General features: G+C 39.5%; 1 protein-coding gene across 1 annotated transcript in view; it reads left to right on the top strand.

Moving 5' to 3' along the window:
* Positions 1 to 248: 248 nt before the first annotated feature.
* The window catches only part of LOC308460844 (uncharacterized protein), a gene marked incomplete at its 3' end in the record, with an annotated part of 30,163 nt that continues 8,952 nt past the window's right edge, over positions 249 to 21,459 (top strand). Inside the window, exons 1-3 of the mRNA XM_080977379.1 lie at positions 249 to 1,126; positions 5,241 to 5,545; positions 9,482 to 10,408. Coding sequence (XP_080833505.1) covers positions 387 to 1,126; positions 5,241 to 5,545; positions 9,482 to 10,408 — 1,972 coding nt within the window. The 5' untranslated portion in view covers positions 249 to 386. The remainder of the gene's footprint in view (positions 1,127 to 5,240; positions 5,546 to 9,481; positions 10,409 to 21,459) is intronic.

Raw genomic sequence — 21,459 nt, 5'->3', positions numbered from 1 at the left:
TTATATATATATATATATATATATATATATATATATATATATATATGATATATATATGATATATATATGATGTATATATGATATGTATCTATCTATCTTCATTTCTATCGTTACTGATTGTGACAGATCATGAAAAACGTTAATAAATTGCTGAATACATGCATTAAATAAGCTCTCTCTCTTTTGTATCAGCAGCCATGCCACATCTGTAGGAGAAAATGCCTAATTCAACTGTCCTTCCTACTTTTCTTCTCTTGGATTTTTCTGACAACTGGGAGCAAAACGTTTTGTACTTCACTCTTTTTTTAGTGATTTACTTGGCAGCCTTGACAGCAAATTTTCTTATCATCTCAGCGGTTTCCCTGGATCAACAACTTCATACCCCCATGTACTTTTTCTTGGTGAATTTATCTGTTGTTGACCTTGGTTCTATTTCTGTCACCATCCCCAATGCCATGATCAATTCACTTTGGAACACCAGAGAGATTTCATTTTCTGGGTGTGTTGCACAAGTGTATTCTTTGTTCTTCTTCTTGATCTCAGATTTGTTCTTGCTCACAGGCATGGCGTATGATAGGTATGTTGCCATCTGTGACCCACTGCACTATGAGACAGTGATGGGCAGGAAAGCCTGCATCCAGATGGCAGCCAGTGCATGGATAGCTGGCCTTCTTTACTCGGCCTTACACACCGGTAGCACTTTTGCCATCACCTTCTGCTCCAACATCATCAACCAGTTCTTCTGTGAAATCCCACAACTGCTGAAAATTTCCTGTGATAATTTGTACCTCATTGAAGTTGGAGTTATTGCTTTCAGTGCATTTATAGTCTTTACCTGTTTTGGTTTCATAGTTGTTTCCTATGTGCAGATTTTTAAGTCAGTGCTCAGAATCCCTACTACTCAAGGACGGAATAAGGCCTTCTCAACTTGCCTACCACATCTCATTGTTGTCTCCTTATTTATAAGTACTGGTGCCATTGCCTACTTGAAGCCTGTCTCAGGTGCACCTTCAGATCTGGATCTGGTGATTTCTGTATTATATTCTGTAGTACCTCCACTGATGAATCCAGTTATTTATACCATGAGGAACAGGGACATCAAAGTTGCACTTTGCAAAATGTTTCAGTACATTGTTTCTTACAGGAAATAAGGAAGCTTTTCCCACTGTGAATCCGGTATCCAGTCCTGTGAGGTTTAATTAGAAACAATGCACTTTTATAGGCAACTGTCAGAATGAAACGGGACATAACATAGATATGCGTATGCATGTATCAATCTATCTAGTCATCCTCATCCATTTAAACTATTGCACTGAAGTTATTTGAATCCTTTGAGTTCAGTCCTGAGTATGAGTAACAACGGATGCATTTTGTCAGAAGTTCATCACTGTTACAGGTGCCACATAATATATGTTCTGCATTTGTAAGAAATATATATATATATATTAGTGTGGTGGCACCTATACTGTGGAACTCCCTGCCTATTGACATCAGGCAGGTGCCTTCACTGTACTCTTTTGAATGCCTGCTGAAAATATTTTTGGCTAGATAGGCCTACACAGAGGATTGAAATGGCGACGTGTTTTCAGTTTATTTCTGGGTTTTTTTAATTAAAAAAAGTTTTAATTGTTTTTACTAGTAATATTGCTGTTTTATACTTTCTGTAACCCACTTTGAAGTTTTCTACAATCAAGCACAATATAAATTTTATGAAATAAATAAAATTAATTTTAAAAAATGATCTTTTAATTTTCCACTGACATTAGTCACCTATATACATAAAAATCCAAGGCTCACATCACACAGACCCTATTGGAGGATGTGTAGTGCAGAATCAAAGTCCTAGATTGTATGAAGTCAGCTCTAACCATGTAGTAGTCTGACCTTGCACTCTGTAGGAAACTGTACTTTCTTATATATTCATTGAATATAGTTCTCAGCAAATAATATTAATGTGGGTATTGCTTAACACAGAGAATGAATCCATTTACAACAACAGATCTGAGGGTTACTGAAAATAGAATAAATTGTTGAAAGCTACAGAAATTTAAAATCAGCAGAACTATAATTATATTTCTCAGTATAGATACTGTAAACACATACATTTTAAAGGTGGGTGAAAATGAACATTTTTCTACCTCCCAAAGCAATGAATTTTTTTTCTAAGGGTGACCTCAATGTATATCCCTGGAGGACACCAGAGGGATGGATTTCTCCCCCTCGTTTGCTCCAAAGCTTTTACTTTCATGCTAGCAAGTGGAACCAGTTGAGTTGAGGTGCAGGCTGATGTGGCATAACAATGATAGCACAACTGGAGGAAAGGAGCTGCATAGCTTCTTCTCATCTCACCCCCAAATGTAACAGGTACATCTTAGGTTTTCCAGTTGAAAAAGGCACCAAATAGAACTTAGGGAGGGAGCATAAGCAACTGAACCTCAAAGGTGGAATTCACCAAAGGTAGAGAAAACAAAGGACATGAAATATCTGGAGTGATATCTGGAGCAGGATATCTGGATCAAGGGAACAGTCGGGGGGAGAAATGAGGGAAGAATAAGAATATCTGAAGCTGTTCCCATAATCTTCTTAATTTCACTATTACATTTATTGCCAGGAACTGGACTGAAGAGGAATGGTGCCCTCCCCCCTTCTCCTGAACCTTCCCGAGAACAAGAGAACAGTATAGATTTAGAACAGTGGTTTGCAGAAGGGCATAGTTCAGAGGCTGCAGAGGGCAGAAGCTGGGAAATACTGGAAGAGGAACAGCAGGAAGAAGGAGAAGCACCAGGGGAGAGACAGCTGACACACTCAGTGTCCTGGGAAAGCATTCCTGACCCCACCTCTCCCAAGGCCAGATGGGCATTGAGGGTATTAGAACAGAGAGCTCAGAGGCAGAAAGCTGAGATTAACTGATGAAGGAGTGACGTTGAATAGGGGACACGTAGGGGGGTGGAACTTTACTTGGAGCAATGTCATCATTGAATAGAGACTACATTCTTTGTCTCTCTGTGAATACTGAATAAATTATGTGGTAAGGACTCTTCGTCTTTATCTGCTTTTTTGGCTGCCGCCAGGGGAGGGATAGGATTCCCCTGAAGCCTTGACATTTATACACCACCTTTCTTTCAATGAGCACACTAAAGATTATGTGATACATAGGATTTCCATGCTGTCTTCCATCTAGGTATGAGATGGACCCAGACCTCATTATCTTCAACAATGCCTTTTAATCACATTACTTCAGACCATAGTCTGGGATCTCCCCTTTTTAATATTTGAACTTATTTGAGCTGCATTTCAAAGTTAAGCAGCTCAGGATAACTTTGTAGACCAATCTGCACATCTGACAGCAATATGCTGAGTCTGTCACTCATGATGGATCATTTGAAAGCTCCATCCTGAGCATTCGTCTTTGTCCTCTGCAAACAGTGACATTCCATAACGTGTTTTTCTCACTTTGGCTCTCAAATAATTTAGACATAATGATCATTCTCTTGGGACTTTGGAAATAATCTGGACTGAGCTCCTGGGGGGGGGATCTCTAAGTACTGTTTCAGAAGGAGCATATATAATTTTCCTTCCCCCCAAAAAACCACACTTCCACTGTAGTTTGAAATCAGAAGCAGAGACCTGGAACACAATGTAGATGATTTCAGTATCACATTTATTTCATTACAGAAGATAAATTGACAGATCCTTTCTCAAGTTAAATTTGTGAAAGTTACATAAATATAAAGACCTTCATAGAGAAATACTGAAAGATCACTGAAAGTATGAGAAAATTGTACAAATCTTGGAATAAATCTATACAGTAAACCAGTAATTATAGTAATAATAATATCTTGTTCCTTTCTCTTGTTGGATGCATCACCGTGATAATCTGTTTTCCTAATATATGTTGGATAATCTTCTTTCACATATGCAAGACAGTACACCAGCTATACTTTCCAGATCCACAGTACAAGCAGTTGTATAATCTGATGGGAATGAGAATGGAACGGAATATGCCAAACAAATGTGTATAAGCAACAGATCCAAGGTAAGATGGATTTCCCTTGGATAAGGAAAGTAGTTCTTTGCATTCAGAAGATGATAATAAATTCTAGATGGGTATAATTTATTCCTTTAATTTAATCTAAAGTCATTAGCTCAGAGAAAATTGATGGGAACCCTAGATAGGATCATAGATGGCCCTACAGATGTTGCTGGATTGCAACTTCCATTGTCCCTGACCATTCTGGCTGGGGCTGATTGAATGACACAGGTTACACATCCTTGATATTTGGCATGGTTAAATAGAAAATAATCTAAGAGAGGATGGCTGGGATTTGAGAAGTCCTTAGCTTGAGATTCTAATGTACTAGTTAGATTGCTAAAATTCACCTTATACCTGTGACTGAACTAACACAGAATGTATGATGAGCTGAAGTTGTCAAAAAAGAATTTCCTCTAATTATCTAGGGAACTAGCTTTACATTCCAGTTTTTCCACACAGTGGAAGAAACCAAAGCTTATCCCATATGTTGCCATGAAAATTCTGAATAATTGCAATCTAGACTATTGCTGTCATTTTACTGAATGAGCACCACAAAAGATACTCTGGGAAGAAAGTCCATAGTGTGGTTTCTCTGAATTATATGTACAGAACATGAAACACCAAGGGAGCAATTCTAAGCTCCCAGAAACGGAGACTGGGAGGTTATTGGATACGGCAGAATTTTGTCTTTGTGTTGTGAGAAGGAGGCGACTTTAAGAGGGAGAGGTCCAAGTTCATCCATGAATGGAGGAAACCTTCACCACTGTTGCCAACCCATCATTACTGTTGTGAGGCCATGATTTTATTGTTAGGATAAAATCATATGCAGGAAACTCTATGACACCCCACCCCTCAAAAATCAGTATTGGGACTGTTTTCTCACATCTCATTAAAACTGCAAATGTGTATACCAGAATAATATATGTGTGCATATTTTATACACCAAACCTGCACAAGTTGTGGCACTCTAAAATTAGCAGAGTCTTGTATTGTGGCTGTACTGCCAACATAGGTGTTTCATAGCACACAGCCATTCAGTTTTTCAGTCCAGAACAAGCAGTTAAAAGCAGGAGGCTTGCTTACTCTCTGGTGGGCTATTATTTATGACTGATGGACAAGCATGAGGTCCAAGTTGTACATGCCTCTTGCAGACTCAAATCATTAATTAAGAGTATCAATGAGCATTTTTCTTCTTCACTAACTATAGGCTGGCTACAGTTTGCCAAGAAATGACCAACCATAGCTTTGTGAATGAGTTCCAGCTCAAAGGATTCTCTGATGTTCTGGAGCTGCACATTATATACTTTTTGGGTTTTTTCCTCATCTACTTGGCAGCTGTGATTGGAAATCTTCTCGTGATAACTGCTGTAGCCCTCAACAAACACCTGCAAACCCCAATGTACTTTTTCCTGGTTAATTTAAACATAATTGATATGGGTTTCATCTCAGTCACTGTTCCCAAAGCCATGGCTAATTCCCTGATGAACACTAAGAGAATTTCATATTATGGATGTATGGCTCAGGTCTTCTTCTTCTTTTGGGCTGGGGCATCAGAATTTGTCCTCTTGACAGTCATGGCCTATGATCGTTATGTTGCCATCTGCAATCCACTGAACTATGTGAGAGAAATGAACAGGGGAGTCTGTATCAAATTGCCCACCAGCGCATGGATCTTTGGGTTTTTGGATGCAACACTGAACACTGTCTGCACATTTATCTTCCCTTTCTGCTCCAATAACATCAACCAGTTCTTCTGTGAAATCCCACAGCTTCTAAAGCTTTCCTGTTCCAACTCCTCGTATCTCATTGAAACTGGGGCTCTTGTTTTTACTGTTCTGATATGTATAAGCTGTTTTTGTTTCACAATCATTTCCTATGTGCACATTTTCAGAGCTGTGTTTGCCATTCCTACTGCAAAGGGAAGGCAAAAAGCATTTTCTACCTGCCTGCCCCATTTTGCTGTGCTCTCCTTGTTCTATTTCACTGGAATCTATGCCTGTTTGGGGACAACCTTTAGGGCCTCGTCAGGCTTGGATTTCTTGCTTGCAGTGTTGTATTCAATGGTCCCTCCTTTCATGAACCCGATCATTTATAGCATGAGGAACAAAGAGATAACAGCAGCACTTCAGAGGTTTTGCCATAAGAAAAGAAATCTGCTGTCGATTTAGAAACTTGAATTGAGCTGGTATAATTCCAGTCCACTGATGTTTTAGTTAAAAGAACAAGTTGGATATCTAAGAAGTCACACAGATTTCAACAGAACCTAAGGTCAAAACTAGATGATCATCTAAAAGAAAGGGGGGGGGGATTATTTAAAAAGGTAGTAAAGAACATCCAATCTGGTTTTGAATCTTGTCATGACAATAGAGAAATTGTAATCTTTTGTCCCTTGCTGTGTTCCCAATCTGGACTATGGGGATAAATGTTCCCATTCATATCAGTAGATGTTTTTCTTCTAATGCAAATAGATGTGGAGACCACTATGGGGAACAAATAGTTAAAGTACCTCTATTCTGCTTCACTAGAGTCCCACTCCAGATTTGGACCCATGAGCCTGCTATTTCTTTATTTATTTAGTGATTCTCAATTGCTATTTGAGGGCAGACATTTTATCTTGTTGGGACAACAGTCACACTAATGTTAGCTGTATGGACGATTTGCTGATCCTTCCGATCCAAAGGCTGCCCTTCAAAATGAATATTTCTCCAAATATTTATCTGATAGAAGAAAGCTTTCCATCAAGGCAAAGAGTATTTCATATTTTATCCATTATGTATAAAATATTTGTATTTCACTGATTCCCTTTCCCCCACTTCCTTCCTTCTTCCAAAATCCAACACATAGTAAATGGTCATCTTATTCCATTTCACATCACCCTAACATTTAGGTAATCTTTCTCCACTACTGTATATTGTGAATGTATATCTTATGCCAGTAAAGCTATCTTCTAATTTCTGAAAGTGTGCATATGTATTTTAAAAAGGAAAACATTTGCCCTACATTTGTATTCCTCTTTGACAGTATTTAATAATTCCAATAAAGCTGAGATGTTGCAGTTCAGATCTGTCAGGAAAATGAAAAGCCCTTCAGTTTAACCATTAACACATACACAAACCCTTTGTAGTTGCCCAGTGAAAAGGGGTGTGCATTCTCCACTGCATGGACAAAAGTTACATGATCTTTGCATTTAACATGCAGACTTTTTTTTTAAAGCAAATTGCATCAGTTAGCAAGAGCTGAGAATTGAGGGGATCAGAGGGGGCATAGAGAGAAAATTTATCCACTTCTGTAGCCCTAAAGAAAATCCTTATGAAGGTGGAATTTGCTTTTTGAGGAAATCGTTCATTGGTGCCCTGCACAGAATGAATTCTTGAAGCAGAGGTGCTCTGTCCCCATTGTTGGTTATAGAGATACCCTGAATGACAACTGGAAAAGCAAGCCTTGCCATGATTCTCAGCCAGGAATAAGAAGGACTGGGCAAATGCTGTACACTGAATAATTTTAGTATAAAAATTACAGAGATTCCAATGACACCTCAATTACTAACTTTAATCATGTTATGTAATTATTTAAAGTTGAAACAAAAGGGAAGTTGCAATGAGTCTTTACAACAAAAAGTTCATTAAAAAAACAAATTGTTACATGAGTCCTGGAAGACCTGCTTCTTGCTTTGCAGATCTTTTTCCACCTGGCTGGGGCCCTGACTGACTCTACCTAAGGCTGCTGAAAAGACTCTTGGGATGGGGTATTGCTGTTATTGATATTATTTTTTGTTTACTATGATTTATGTGGAAATGCTTACATTGGTTGTATACTTTTTGATGGTTTATGAATTGTTTATGAAAACATATAGAAAAAGTGGCAAAAAAAGCTCCCCCGTTGGCTAGCAAGGTCAAACTTACACCTTATTAACTATAAGTATATTCTATTGTTGTACTGTGTATTTTGGGTCTATGGGCTGTCTGTGCGGTTTGCTTGTTGTTGTCATTACTAAGAAGCATCTCACTTCTGAGCTTTGTCAGTCTCCAGGGAACACATTTCTGATCCAATTTATACAACCAAATATAGTATAAGAGAAATTAATATGGCTTCTTCCAGTGCAGTGCCCCTGCCCTTGTTCTGGTCAGAGCTAGAGAAAGAAAGGATGTCAAACCTATAGATGTACATTTCCTTCAAAAGCTGTACATTATGCATGAAGACACTGCAGAGAGAAACTGAAGATGTACTAATGGAAGAAAATCATAAAGAAAAAAGAGTAAGTTTTCTCATTTTCTCTCTCACTCTGCAATTGGACTTCTCAATTTTCTTTGCTGTCTATCTCTCTAATCTATTATTATGCTATTTGTTAATTCCCCCATCCACTCTTTATCCCATTCTACATTATTACATGTCCTTCAATAGCACACCATTTCAGAAATATGTCTTCCTTTGCTATGCCTTTGCTATTTCAACCAAACAGCACCCTGTTTTCATATGCTGAAACAAATGGCAACCAAAATGTTCAAGATTCAGGAACAACTACCCTCTGGGGTTTGGTTATAATATTTGGATGGGGGAGGGAAAGGAGTTTCAACTTAGGAAACAAAGCTGAGTTGGGGGGGACATAACAGAACTGTATAAAATTATTCATAGTGTGTAGGAAGTAAATAGGTTTCTCCATCTTTCATAATACTTGAACCTGGGGCTATCCAGTTTTGGATGTTGGAAGATTCAGAAAAGGCATTGGAAAATACTTCTTCGCATAGTACAGATGACCACCTCCTTGCATGGCTTTAAAAAGGGGAGTAGACAAATTCATGGAAGATAAGTCTGTCTCTGAATGTCAGTTGATGGGGAAAGACAAGTAGGGAGAGGGCTATTGCACATGTGTCCTTCTGTGAAAGAGGCACCTTATCTAAAGCAACTGATTAGCTTGTAATAATTCACATAGAATTTGTAAAATGCATAATGACTTTAAGTGTAAATCAACTGAGTAGTGTTCCTTTTCATGGATGTAGAATTTCTCATAAATCCCTTTCATTTTACAGAAGTTGCTAGCCTGACTGAGCCAGGAACCTACCAGCTCAGCTGGACATATGCTGGATCCAAACTCCATGCATCCTGGAGGATCAAGCCATAGGATTTTGCCCTTTGGAAGAATATCCACTTCTTAAGATTTACACCAGCCTATATTTGACTGAGCCAAGTTAGGAGCAAGGAATCAGCCAGCTGACCTGGAGCTGTGTTGGAGCTCTGCAGCATCCTAAACTGCTCATCCCCGTAGATCTTGCCACAGGATTGCCCCCTAGTCTGCTAGTCTTTTTAAATTCATCACATGATTCTTTTCAGTGTTTCATTTAACATATTAACAAAAGTACCCATCTTTAATTCACATCTCTTCAAATTCCCTCACTTTCCCCATAAAAAACTGATGAATAATTGTGAGTTATTTATACTAAAAAATTAAAGACAGGAAAAATCCTTCATGGAGACCTGTCCAAATAGTCTCTTTCTGCATGACTTCATGGCTATCTTCCTTTCCAGAAGCAGCTGAGTTTCCTGAGGAGAAAATGTCCAACACAAGCACAGTAACATACTTTCTACTTGTGGGGTTCTCTGAGATTCAAGAACTGCCCAAACTAAACTTCATAATGTTTCTCATAATATATTTTGTTGCCTTAATGGGAAATATTCTCATAATAACCACGGTAGTTCTCAATGTCCACCTCCATACCCCAATGTATTTCTTTGTCCTAAATCTATCCATTGTTGACCTTGGATACATTTCAGCCACTATCCCCAAAGCCATGACAAATTCCTTAATGAAGACTAGAGTGATCCTATATGCTCATTGTGTTGTCCAGTTATTTTCATTTGTTCTCTGTGGTGCATGTGAATTTTTCCTCTTGACAGTCATGGCCTATGACCGCTACGTTGCCATTTGTCTTCCACTGCATTATGAAACCGTAATGAGCAGAGGCAGATGCATTCAACTGGCATGCTTTGCATGGACATTTGGCCTTCTAACAGCAACATTGCACACTGGGGCTACATTTGCAAGTCCCTTCTGCTCCATCGTCATCAACCAGTTCTTCTGTGAAATACCACAGATGCTCAGACTATCCTGCTCTGACTTGTATATTCTTGAAGTTGGAGCTATTGGTCTGACTGGCTGTTTATATTTTGGATGCTTCCTTTTCATCCTTGCATCTTATGTGCAGATATTTAAAGCAGTGATGAGAATCCCCTCTGTAGAAGGAAGGCAGAAGGCCTTCTCTACCTGCCTGCCCCATATAATTGTACTATCCATGTTCTACTTCTTTGGTGTCTTTGCCTACATGCGGCCAGTCAATAGGATTCCATCGCCGATGGATCTGATTGCTGCTGTAGCCTATTGTGTTGTGCCACCATTGATGAATCCAATAATATATAGCATGCGAAACAAGGATATCAAAGGAGGACTCTGGAAACTGATTGCCTGGAAATCTCCTGGGAAGACAATTGTCCAATTGTCACTGCTCACTTCAGCATTTGCTCCTTCATGAAAATTCTCAAATTGTAATTATTTGTTAATAATGTAGCTGATGGAAAATAAGTGCTGGTTAAACTTTTCCTATATTTATCTTTTTAATAAAATAAAATAAAAACCTGAAGGAGACTGAGAGAGACATCCTCACTGAAGATGGGTGCTGGGTAACATGACTTGTATTTGGGGTGCGTTAATAGATAAAATTCACCCTTGTGAAGAGGTCTACAATTAACTGACTGTGGTAGCATTTGAGATTTCACAGCAGCAAGGTATTATTGTTCAGGGAACTCTGCCCAGTGTCCCCTCACTCCCCATCAGAGGTTCAAAGTATATGGAACAAAACTGTGGTGTTTTTTATTACACTCTATGAGGGTTTAACACTGGATAATAACTGGATAATAACTGTAATAAGTAGGCACACATCTTGGTTTTAAACACAAATTCTGAACATTTTAAAAATGGGTCCTCTGATGCATGTTTGGGTTAAAAGTGGGTCCTGAGACTAAAAAGGTTTAAGACTACTTGTTCACTGGAGGGCACCATGTTGGCTACTCCTGCAATATAATAATATAATATAATATAATATAATATAATATAATATAATATAATATAATATAATATAATATAATATAATAATATAATATTATAATATACAAATCAATACCAGGAGTGCAGTGTTGGAATAGACGGATGACTGGGAGCAACTGCCAGGATCATATAACACCAGTCCTAAAGGATCTACATCGGCTCCCAGTACATTTCTGAGTACAATTCAACATGTTGGTGCTGACCTTTAAAGCCCTAAATGGCTTTGTCCCTGCATATCTGAAGGAGCATCTCCACCCCCATCGTTGAGCCCGGACACTGAGGTCCACCTTTGAGGGCCTTCTGGAGGTTCCCTCACTGTGAATAGTGAAGTTACAGGGAAACAGGCAGAGGACCTTCTCAGTAGTAGCACCTGCCCTGTGGAACACCCTCCTGTGAGATGTCAAGGAAATGAACAAGTATCTGACTTTTAGAAGACATCTCCAGCCCTGTATAGTGAAGTTATTATGTTTGATGTCTTACTGTGTTTTAATTTGTTGGTAGCCACCAAGAGTGGCTGGGGAAACTCAGTCAGATGGGTGGCATATAAATTATTATTATTATTATTATTATTATTATTATTATTATTAATTATAACTACTAATACTGCTGTATATTAACAGTGAATACTCTGATGTAATGAAAAACCATTTCCTCCTCTACCACCCACCCACAAATAATTTACCGTATTTTTTGCTCTATAAGACTCACTTTTCCCCCCCTAAAAAGTAAGGGGAAATGTGTGTGCGTCTTATGGAGCGAATGCAGGCTGCGCAGCTATCCCAGAAGCCAGAACAGCAAGAGGGATTGCTGCTTTCACTGCGCAGCGATCCCTCTTGCTGTTCTGGCTTCTGAGATTCAGAATATTTTTTTTCTTGTTTTCCTCCTCCAAAAACTAGGTGCGTCCAGTGGTCTGGTGCGTCTTATAGAGCGAAAAATACGGTAAAGTGAAGCTGTCTTTCTGGGCTGGAGGAGCATTGGACAATTTCCTGTTTGGGCTGGAGCTTTCCTCAAACAATAAGATCTTCCTGCTTCTGGAATGTTTCTGTGTTGTCCTTGCCTTTGATGCCCAGTTCAACTCTTTGTTTCTCGTTGACCTCAGCTTCCTGTGTGTGGCATAGTAACGAATCCAAAGGGCTTACTCAATGATACCTATTTTGTGGTATCTATCCAACATTTTTTCTCAATTTCTTATATTCCTTTATGTTTGCCATCTGTTATCCATGTCTAGACCCCCCCCCCTTCAGGATTATATCATTCTGAAATTTCACTCATGATACATTTAGATTTGTTGCTGATGTACTCAAATATCAGTTGAAGGCAGAAGCTGGAAAAGTTTGTGAAGAGATTAATCTATGGCTGTAATTAAGAAGGGTTTGAATAAAATAATTTGGTTGGAATTGACACTTCAAATATTTCAGTAGCTGTTTGTTGTAAGCATTACATCACTTCTAAAAGAAAAGTACATTTCCCCTCATTATTTCACAGTCCATTGTGCTCAGCTAAATTAGTTCAAAGGCATAAGACTGTCCCTTGAGGAACAGTTAAGCTAAATTTTTCCATCAAGACCACAAACACCTGAAAAACTGCCTTGATAATTACACTTCATTATATTGATTGGAAAGCATTATCTCAATAATGTTCACCTATTTCCCTTCTTATTTCTCTGATTTCTCTTCAGGGAAATAAAATAAGTGTACCATTTAAAAATAGTTGCAATAGTTAATTCAGAATTTGAATCCTCAGCAGATGAGAACTTTAATAAATCATGCTCACCTAGCACTGACCCTGAAAATCTTCCAAGTCTCACACTAAATGAGTTGTATAGAATGTGTGTTCTCCTTATTTCCCTCAGAGACTAATTAAAACAGTTTGTAGATGCTAATGATTCATTATTTGTGTTTCATTATTCCTGCCATCCCAGTCGGGGGGGGGGGGAATTGTCAAAATCTTACTGAGGTGTATATTTCACAGTTTTTCTGCAGAGAAAAGGAAAATAAAGCTTAGATTCAAACACTTTTTTAAAAAATCCAATGTCCCATTACATAGGCCTACACTTTCAGATTGTGATTAGGTCAGGTGCAATCCTATAGTACATACATGGAAGTAAGTCCCATAAAAATCACTGGGCTTACTTCTCAGCAGTCATGAATAAGAGTCTGCTGTAACTTCCCAAAAATATGAGAATCACCCTCACATTCTCCAAAGTAACAGAAATATGACCAATGGTGACACCAGGATAAACAACAACAATGGGATGGGGTGGGGCATAGAGTGGTGAGAAGTTGCTCCATATAGTAGATTCCTGAAAGAGAATGAAAGCTATAGTACTCTATTTCACAGTCAAAATACATTTTCCCTGAAGGACACCTTATAGATTTTGATGGTAGACTTTCAAGTAAGGCTATGTAGCATTCCCTTGTTTTGAAACCTAGCTTAAGATAGTGTTTGTTGAATCACAGAATCGAAGAATTGCAGACTTGGAAGGGACCACAAAGGCCATCTAGTCCAACTTTCTGCAATGCAGAAATACAACTCATGACCCTGAGATTAAGAGTCTCAAGCTCTACTGGCTGAGCGATTCTCACTGATCTCTACTTCTCAAAAGCTTTTCTCCTTCCACAAAAGAGGATCTTGTTTCTGTCATTTGGAGGGCAGTTGGGATTTTTTTTAAGAGTTTCTCTGCAATTTCAGAGGTCGGAGGGTTGAGCTTTCCTTACTGTTGCAAGGTGGTAGAAGACGGAAGGTGTGTTATTCTAGCCATTACATATTTGTTCTGCACTCTGCAGTCTCTCTGGTCACCCATATTCATGAACTGAAAAAGGGTTCCCCTGAGCTGTAACTGAAGCACAGGGAGCTGTCAAGGCTGGCTACCAAGTTACCCAGATTACGTGACTACCGCTCTTAACCACTACACCACACTGGCTCTCAAAGATGCTCTACCCTTTCCCACTGCACGCTCTCATATACAGGCAGGGGGGTAACTGCTACAAGTCTAGGCTGCGGTGGAAGCTTTTTGCATGCCTGGAAGTGGGCTTGCCCCAAAATGGGAGGAGGAGGAAGAGAGAGTCAAAGACAGGTGGCAGGGAGAGAATGCTAGAGAACCTCCACCCAGAAAGGAAGAGGGCAGGTGGGAAGTGGATAATGGCATAACCTCTGAACATTGTGGGAGGGCAATTTGAGGCACTCCCTCCATGCTGCCAACCTTGTTGCTCTTCTTGCTGCTGACACCTTCCTTGCCTGACTGGTCACTTGCCCCCTCCCTCCCCCTTGCCCATTTGTCCACTGCTGTCGTCCTCCTCCTCCTCAGCCTCAGGGAAGAATTGGGAGATGCCACAGGACTTGCCATGGGCCTGATGCTACCTGGCATGAGGTTGCACCAGCCTGCAGAGTGTCAGAAGATCCCTGTCCACAATATCCTTCTTAATAGGTTGTCTGCTTGAAATACTAGTGGTACTTACATTTCCTTACTTCTGCTCCTCTTTGGATGTTTGACTGTCATCAACAGTGTTTTCTCTTGAAAGTGAAATATCTCTGGAAGGGAACTTTTTGATATCCCCCGCCCCTCACACACACACAAATACTAGATTCCTTCAGAAACTTAATGTACTCAGAAACATAGTTTAAAATATGCACAAGAAGTTGCTGAGAACCAATTGAGCGCCTCTTCAGAGTCTTTAAAGGGTTAATTTGTCTTTCCTACAGATTTGAACCACTTAAGAGGAATAGAATTAACAGAATTATAATAAACTAAAAGCACTTTCCCCCTCTATCTATAAAAGATAATTTCCCAGCTGATCTTGTACGCTGAGACATAGTGGTCCCAAGGCAACATGTTTCTCAAGTGCTCAGAAACAAAAAAGGAAGAAATGTTGCAAACAATCAAAATAGCTTCAATCACATGCACACATATATACCTCCTTGGCAGACTTGAATACTAGAATCAGTGGAAGACAGTCAATTAGATGTATATTTCAAATCCGAAGTTCATAGCGGTACGTATTAGGAATGCACTAGCTGTGAATTTCCTCCACTAAATGGATGGGCTTGATTGCCTACAAAGCCCCTTTGCACTCTACAATGCTGCAGTTAAGACATTAAAAGTACTAAATTGGCAGGTATTACTTCAAACCATTCACTGTTTTATGCTTTAATTCTGGGTGATGGAGAGCCACCTGTTCAATACTAAGGGCTGGTGAATTTGAAGGGCAGTGGTAAAACTACTGATGATTAATGATGCATTTCCCATATTCACAATTAGAGGCAGATACATACTCTTGATTTTAAAAATAATAATTTTCAATTCTTTTTATGACTTCATGGTTCTTGTACAACATGAAGCTACTGTCCTGATCTAAGAACTAAGGAATTTCTACATGTCTCTCCTCTTGCTTTATGGCAGGAGAGTGAAAAACATTTTCCCCTTATTATTATCACATTTCCTTGGGGTAACTAAAAAGATGCTGGATGCTAGCAATGGTTGGGGACTATGCCAGTGGAGGACAGTGCGAGAGACAAAATTGCATGGAGCCATCCACTCTTTCCTTCTGCAGCCCCTTTTCTCACCCCCCTCTCTTTCTCGCACAGAATGGTGCTGGGGAGATACAGATCAATTGTGCCAGAGGGTCTAAACTGACCATTACCTAAGAGCATTTGAAAATATATTGATGAATGCAGGTTGTGGGTTTTTTTAAAAGACAAATGTTCAGGTAACAGATGATATGGAGCAAGTCAGATATTATGGGTCATTTGTTCCAAATCTTTCTCTGTTACATTCTCCCTGTCTCATATTCTTTTTTTATGTCTACTTTATTTATATTCCTGAGGCTTGGCTTCCTTCAATTATCGGCTCCAAATTCAACAACTTGTTCTGCACTCAGCAAATGTGGGAGGATCTGTCCTGCTGATAGTGCTCAAAAGAGGGGAAAGGTGGTGTTTGCTGTTGTTCTCATTGATAACTTCTTTAGAAACAGTGAATATGAGCTAGGGCACACAAACATTTAAGTAGCTGATTTCTTTAAATTTTAACAAATGGTGTCTGAATGTGTGAATCAATTCAAATGATATGATGGTTAATTTGATTCATTGTGCTACCAAAATATGACTTTTCATGGGCCAACTGCACGTGAATGTCTTTATTTCATGGGCCAATGATTAATGGATAACAATAAAACTTTAGGTAGGGCTAGAAAAGATTCTGCTCTGAATCGTGTCAGCCAGTGTAAACAATACAGTGGTACCTCAGGTTAAGAACTTAATTCATTCTGGAGGTCCGTTCTTAACCAGAAACTGTTCTTAACCTGAGGTACCACTTTAGCTAATGGGGCCTTCCATTGCCACTGCACCGCTGCTGTGCGATTTCTGTTCTCATCCTGAAGCAAAGTTCTTAACCCAAGGTACTATTTCTGGGTTAGCAGAGTCTGTAACCTGAAGCGTCTGTAACCTGAAGTGTCTGTAACCTGAGGTACCACTGTATTAATTAAGATAGATCAGGGGTGTGACTCAGCTTCCTATATTCCTAGCTGCATATGGTGCCAGCAGCAAATGTGGAAGAAGGCTTTTGCCCTTGTTTACCGCTTATGGACTTCAAAGAGACATCTGATTATCTACTAAAGAAAAAAAATGAGCTGGACTGAATAAGGTTTTGGTTTCATCCAGCAGAGTTCTTATTTCAAGGATCAGGCACCTCCAAATTCTATCAGTTCTTTCTCTCCTTCTTCCCACAGGGTAGATGATGTCAAATGAGACCAATTTCCTTCTTCTGGGATTCTCTGATATGCGGGAGCTGCAAATTTTACACTTTGTGATATTTCTTCTGATTTATTTGGCTACTGTCATGGGAAATCTACTCATAATCATACTCATAACCCTCAACCGTCAACTTCACACGCCAATGTACTTTTTCTTGATGAATTTATCCATCGCAGACATTGGCAACATCTCCATCAATGTCCCCAAAGCCATGAGCAACTCCCTCATGAACACCAGGTTGATTTCATATCCAGAATGTGTTTCCCAAGTCTTTTTCCTCATCTTCTTTGCAGTGACTGACCTGGTCCTCCTCACAGTCATGGCTTATGATCGATATGTCGCCATCTGCAATCCACTACGATATGAGACAGTGATGAACATGAGAGCTTGCATCCAAATGGCAGCTAGTGCATGGATGACTGGCCTTTTCAATGCTATGTTACACACTGGGGGCACATTTTCCATCACTTTCTGCTCTAACGTTCTCAACCAGTTTTTTTGTGAAATCCCACAATTGCTGAAGCTCTCCTGTAATGACAATTATATGACAGAAGTTGGGATCAATGTATTTGCAGCATGTGAAGCTTTCGGTTGCTTTACCTTCATAATCTTTTCTTATGTTCAGATTTTCACCAACGTACTAAGAATCCCCTCAGTGCAAGGGAAGAAGAAAGCCTTATCTACCTGCTTGCCCCACCTCATTGTTGTCTCCTTATTTATCTGCACTGGCACCCTTGGATATTTGTGCCCAACTCAAAATGCCCCCAAAGATCTGGTCATGATGATTTCTGTGCTATATTCTATGTTGCCACCCATGATGAATCCAGTGATTTATAGCATGAGAAATCAAGAGATCAGATCAGCACTGTCAAAACATTTTGGATGGAAACTATGTTCCAAGCATCAAATGAAAATCATTTTGTAATCTACTGTATTTTGATATGGGCATTAAGGAGGGAGAATAAATTATTTTGGTTTGCATTTTAACATCACCCACCATACTTTGTCAGTCCCTGACTTTCTAATCGATTGGAACATGATTCTCAGTGAGATAGTACATTTCTCCAATTTTTGCAATGCAGTGGCAGGTCAAATAAATGTGCAAGAATATGTTTGTTTTAATGAAAAGGTGCATAAAGAATAGGGTGAGAGACAACTTGAACAAACAAAATGCACATTTTAGGGGCAAAATGCATACCTCAGGTGAACAAACCTACAATTTTAATTGGATTTTAGTAAAAAAAAAATTAAAAGTGATGAGTGGTTTGATGAATAAATGATTGTGTATATGCAAAATTGACATGGAGTAGAAATATTCTGGTCCATTTACAGCAAGTAGATATCTTCTTAATAGTATATGTTCTGTAGTAGCAATGGTGGATTTGATGTGGTTTTTTAAAGGTATGGACTTATAATTATTTCATAATCAGAAAGAAAGAAAGAAAGAAGGAAAGAAGGAAGGAAAGAAAGAAAGAAGGAAAGAAGGAAGGAAGGAAGGAAGGAAGGAAGGAAGGAAAGAAAGAAAGAAAGAAAGAAAGAAAGAAAGAAAGAAAGAAAGAAAGAGAGTCCTTTTTGTTTTAGGGCAGAAGTACTGGGATTTAAATTCCTACAAGTCTTACCAATAAGGCCCAAAAGAGCTAGGAATCTGACCAGGGGCACCGACTTGCTCCCCATTGAGGGGGTGAGGCTACGTGACATGTCACGTGACTCTACCCAGCTTGCCTGGCAGGATGCATGGAGGGCGATCTTCATGTTTGTTTGTCCCAACTGCTGCCCGACTCCTGTGCTTCCAGGCTGCTGGGCAGAGGCTGGGGTGCATGGAAGGTGTGCAGCGGTGGCAGAGGTTGGTGGCAGCCCTCTCCCCCCCCAATATTGTGGGGCACTGCCCCCTGCTGAAAAATAGTGGGGGAGCTGAAGCCTCCTCTGCCCCTTATACCCGGTGCGCCTGGATCTGACTATCTGAAATACCACTTCCTATTACACATGCCTTCACATGAAGTGCTCTTCCATCAGACACCAGTTATGTGGTGTTTGGTGTGAGGAAGATTCCATGCTTGTTGCACTTCTTGGTTTAAATACTTTCCCCAGAAAAGCTAATCTTTCACCATACTTACTTTGTTTCAGCACCACTGAAAAGGCTTGGTTATTTGTAAACAAGGTTGGTTTACATTTTCTATTGACATTCAGAAACACCCTATGTGTTTGTATGTGTTTGTTCATTTATTTGATTAATTACATTTACTTTCCATAAAATATCTCAAAGTAATTTCATAATAAGAACATAAACAATAAAGAGATTTAAAAACAGGCTGCTGTTTCCAGCCATGAACCTCTGAAGATTGGGGGCTCAAACTGGACATAATGGGAGATAGCAGAGGCTAGTTTCCCCCTTAATTCCCCCAATGAATTTGGGGGGTGCCTTGAACCCACAGACACCTTCTGCTGTCAGAGTTGGAAGACTTCACCAAGAATGGAGGGGCAGGGTGCTGTGTTATGCCGTGACTCCATTTTGAAGAAAGCCTTGATCAACTACCTAGTTCACTGTGGATCCCCTTCTATTTTGGATAATTGGGTTAAGTTAAAGGCACCCCAGCTGGCCTGATGTTGACAAAAGCTGATAACAATTTGACAGCTAATTTGCAGGTTAAATTGCTGCTGGGATGGGACTTTGAAAAAAGAGGGGTAGAACCTTTGACCACCATTTACTTACCTCCATGTACTTCTGAATCCTATCTGTCAGAAATAATAGGAGCCATGTCAATGAAGTACCCTCCTAACTCCCATTCCCTCAGGATGATCCATGGTTGACAATACAGGAAAACCAATGGGGCAACATTTCCCCTTCCAGCTCCTGGCCCAAAGCAGTTTCCATGCTGAAGCCTGGCCAGAAGCCAGAATGGAAAGGATCTCAATTATCAATTTCATATAGAAACATTTGAAACTATGTCAAACAAACAAACAAGCAAACAAACCACTTGTTCACACAACTTGTTCAAAAAGGGGGTGTTGGACACAAAATGACAGTTCTTCAAATTGGAGGAGTCCGATTATGTTTTCATTTTCAAAAGAGGCCATATTATCACCTCATTTAGTACTTCCCCTGAGATAAGTGTTTATAACTTTGCTAGCCCAAGTGTAGAAGTCTAAACATCCTGATTTCAATGACCAGGATGAGAATACAAGCAATTAGCTACACTTCTCCCAAGAGCCTGTCCACATTTCAAGGTCAACAAAGTACAGTAGAAGGTATTCAAGAAGAGAGTGAGGGGGCAGGGTAAGACAACATCAGGGCCTATCAGAATGACCCCCTCTTAATGCTAAAGGACACCATCTGCCCTGTGAGAAATGAGAACAGAGTGATATATGCAGGCAAGCAATTTCAGGTCCTCCTTCAGTTGAACTGTCCTCTATCACTACCCCAATTCACCTTTATATCATTTTATCATTTTAAAATTGTAAATGGTCTTGGCCTCAGCAGAAAGGTAGTATAGCTATATGTAACAAAAAAAAAACACCCGAAAACATAGCCTCCTCCAGAATAGCTACTGAAAAACTAGAATACAATCAAAATGGATCTCAGCAATGCTGTCTGCAAAGTGCTTTGCAAGCATGTGTCAGTGGGCCTCAGTGTCATCATCTATTTTCTCTTGAGGAGATAGCTACTGTCTCAAAGGCCTTTCGTAATATGGAGCAGCTTCTTGCAGCATAGAATCCCTGTACTCTTGAGTCTGAACCTGGACCTGAAGCTATGAGAATGAATTCCTGACATAGGTCTAGCTCCCATGAGTTGAACAGTCCCATTAGCTTATCAGTGCCAATTCTCTAGGCTAGGGTAAGGGAAATAATAATAAAGGCAAAAGAAGAAATATCAACAAACTTTTCTGATTAGCTGCACTGAGCTCCTGGGAACACATCTCCAAGAAACCAAAGACAGACATATAAATTCCTTTCCACAACTGAAAAACTGAAAAGCTACCCTGAAAGACACAGAGTCTTGATTCAAATGAAGACTGGAAGTGATGCAATGAAGAGAGAAATGCAAACACTGATCCAGCTGGAAGACAAATTGCATCTACAATACTGTTGATAATACGTACACAGTGCTTTTTTGGGGGGTACTCAAGGTCATGCAGTGCTGAAACTCATCCCCCCTTCAATGTTTAAAGTGTGGTACTTACTGTAGCAACTTCATGGTGAGTACCAGTACCATTTTTCTTTTAAAAAGCACTGATAATATGTATGAGGAAAAGTAAATAAACAGTTTCTTATTCCCACCCCCTTTCTTCTCACCATCCTCATCCCCATTCTCTTGTCTCTTTGCCCATTCATCTTCCAAGCACAATTTCTCCATCTTTTACTTTTCCCTCAGATGCTCAGGGCAGACTGAAGACACACAATGAACAGAATGAGTTAGCTGAGATATATACGGGGAGAGAAAGAGAGAGAGAGAATAGAATAGAATAGAATAGAATAGAATAGAATAGAATAGAATAGAATAGAATAGAATAGAAAATAGATAAATAAAAAGCCCAACTTTCTTGAAACCAAATGTGCTTGCTTGCTGTGTTTGTGAGACACTTTG

The sequence above is a fragment of the Podarcis pityusensis genome (assembly GCF_964106645.2).
Source record: "Podarcis pityusensis genome assembly, chromosome: 13".
In the NCBI taxonomy this organism is placed as follows: domain Eukaryota; kingdom Metazoa; phylum Chordata; class Lepidosauria; order Squamata; family Lacertidae; genus Podarcis; species Podarcis pityusensis.
Note: the sequence above shows the minus strand (reverse complement) of the source record. Positions and strands in the feature narration are given on the sequence as shown.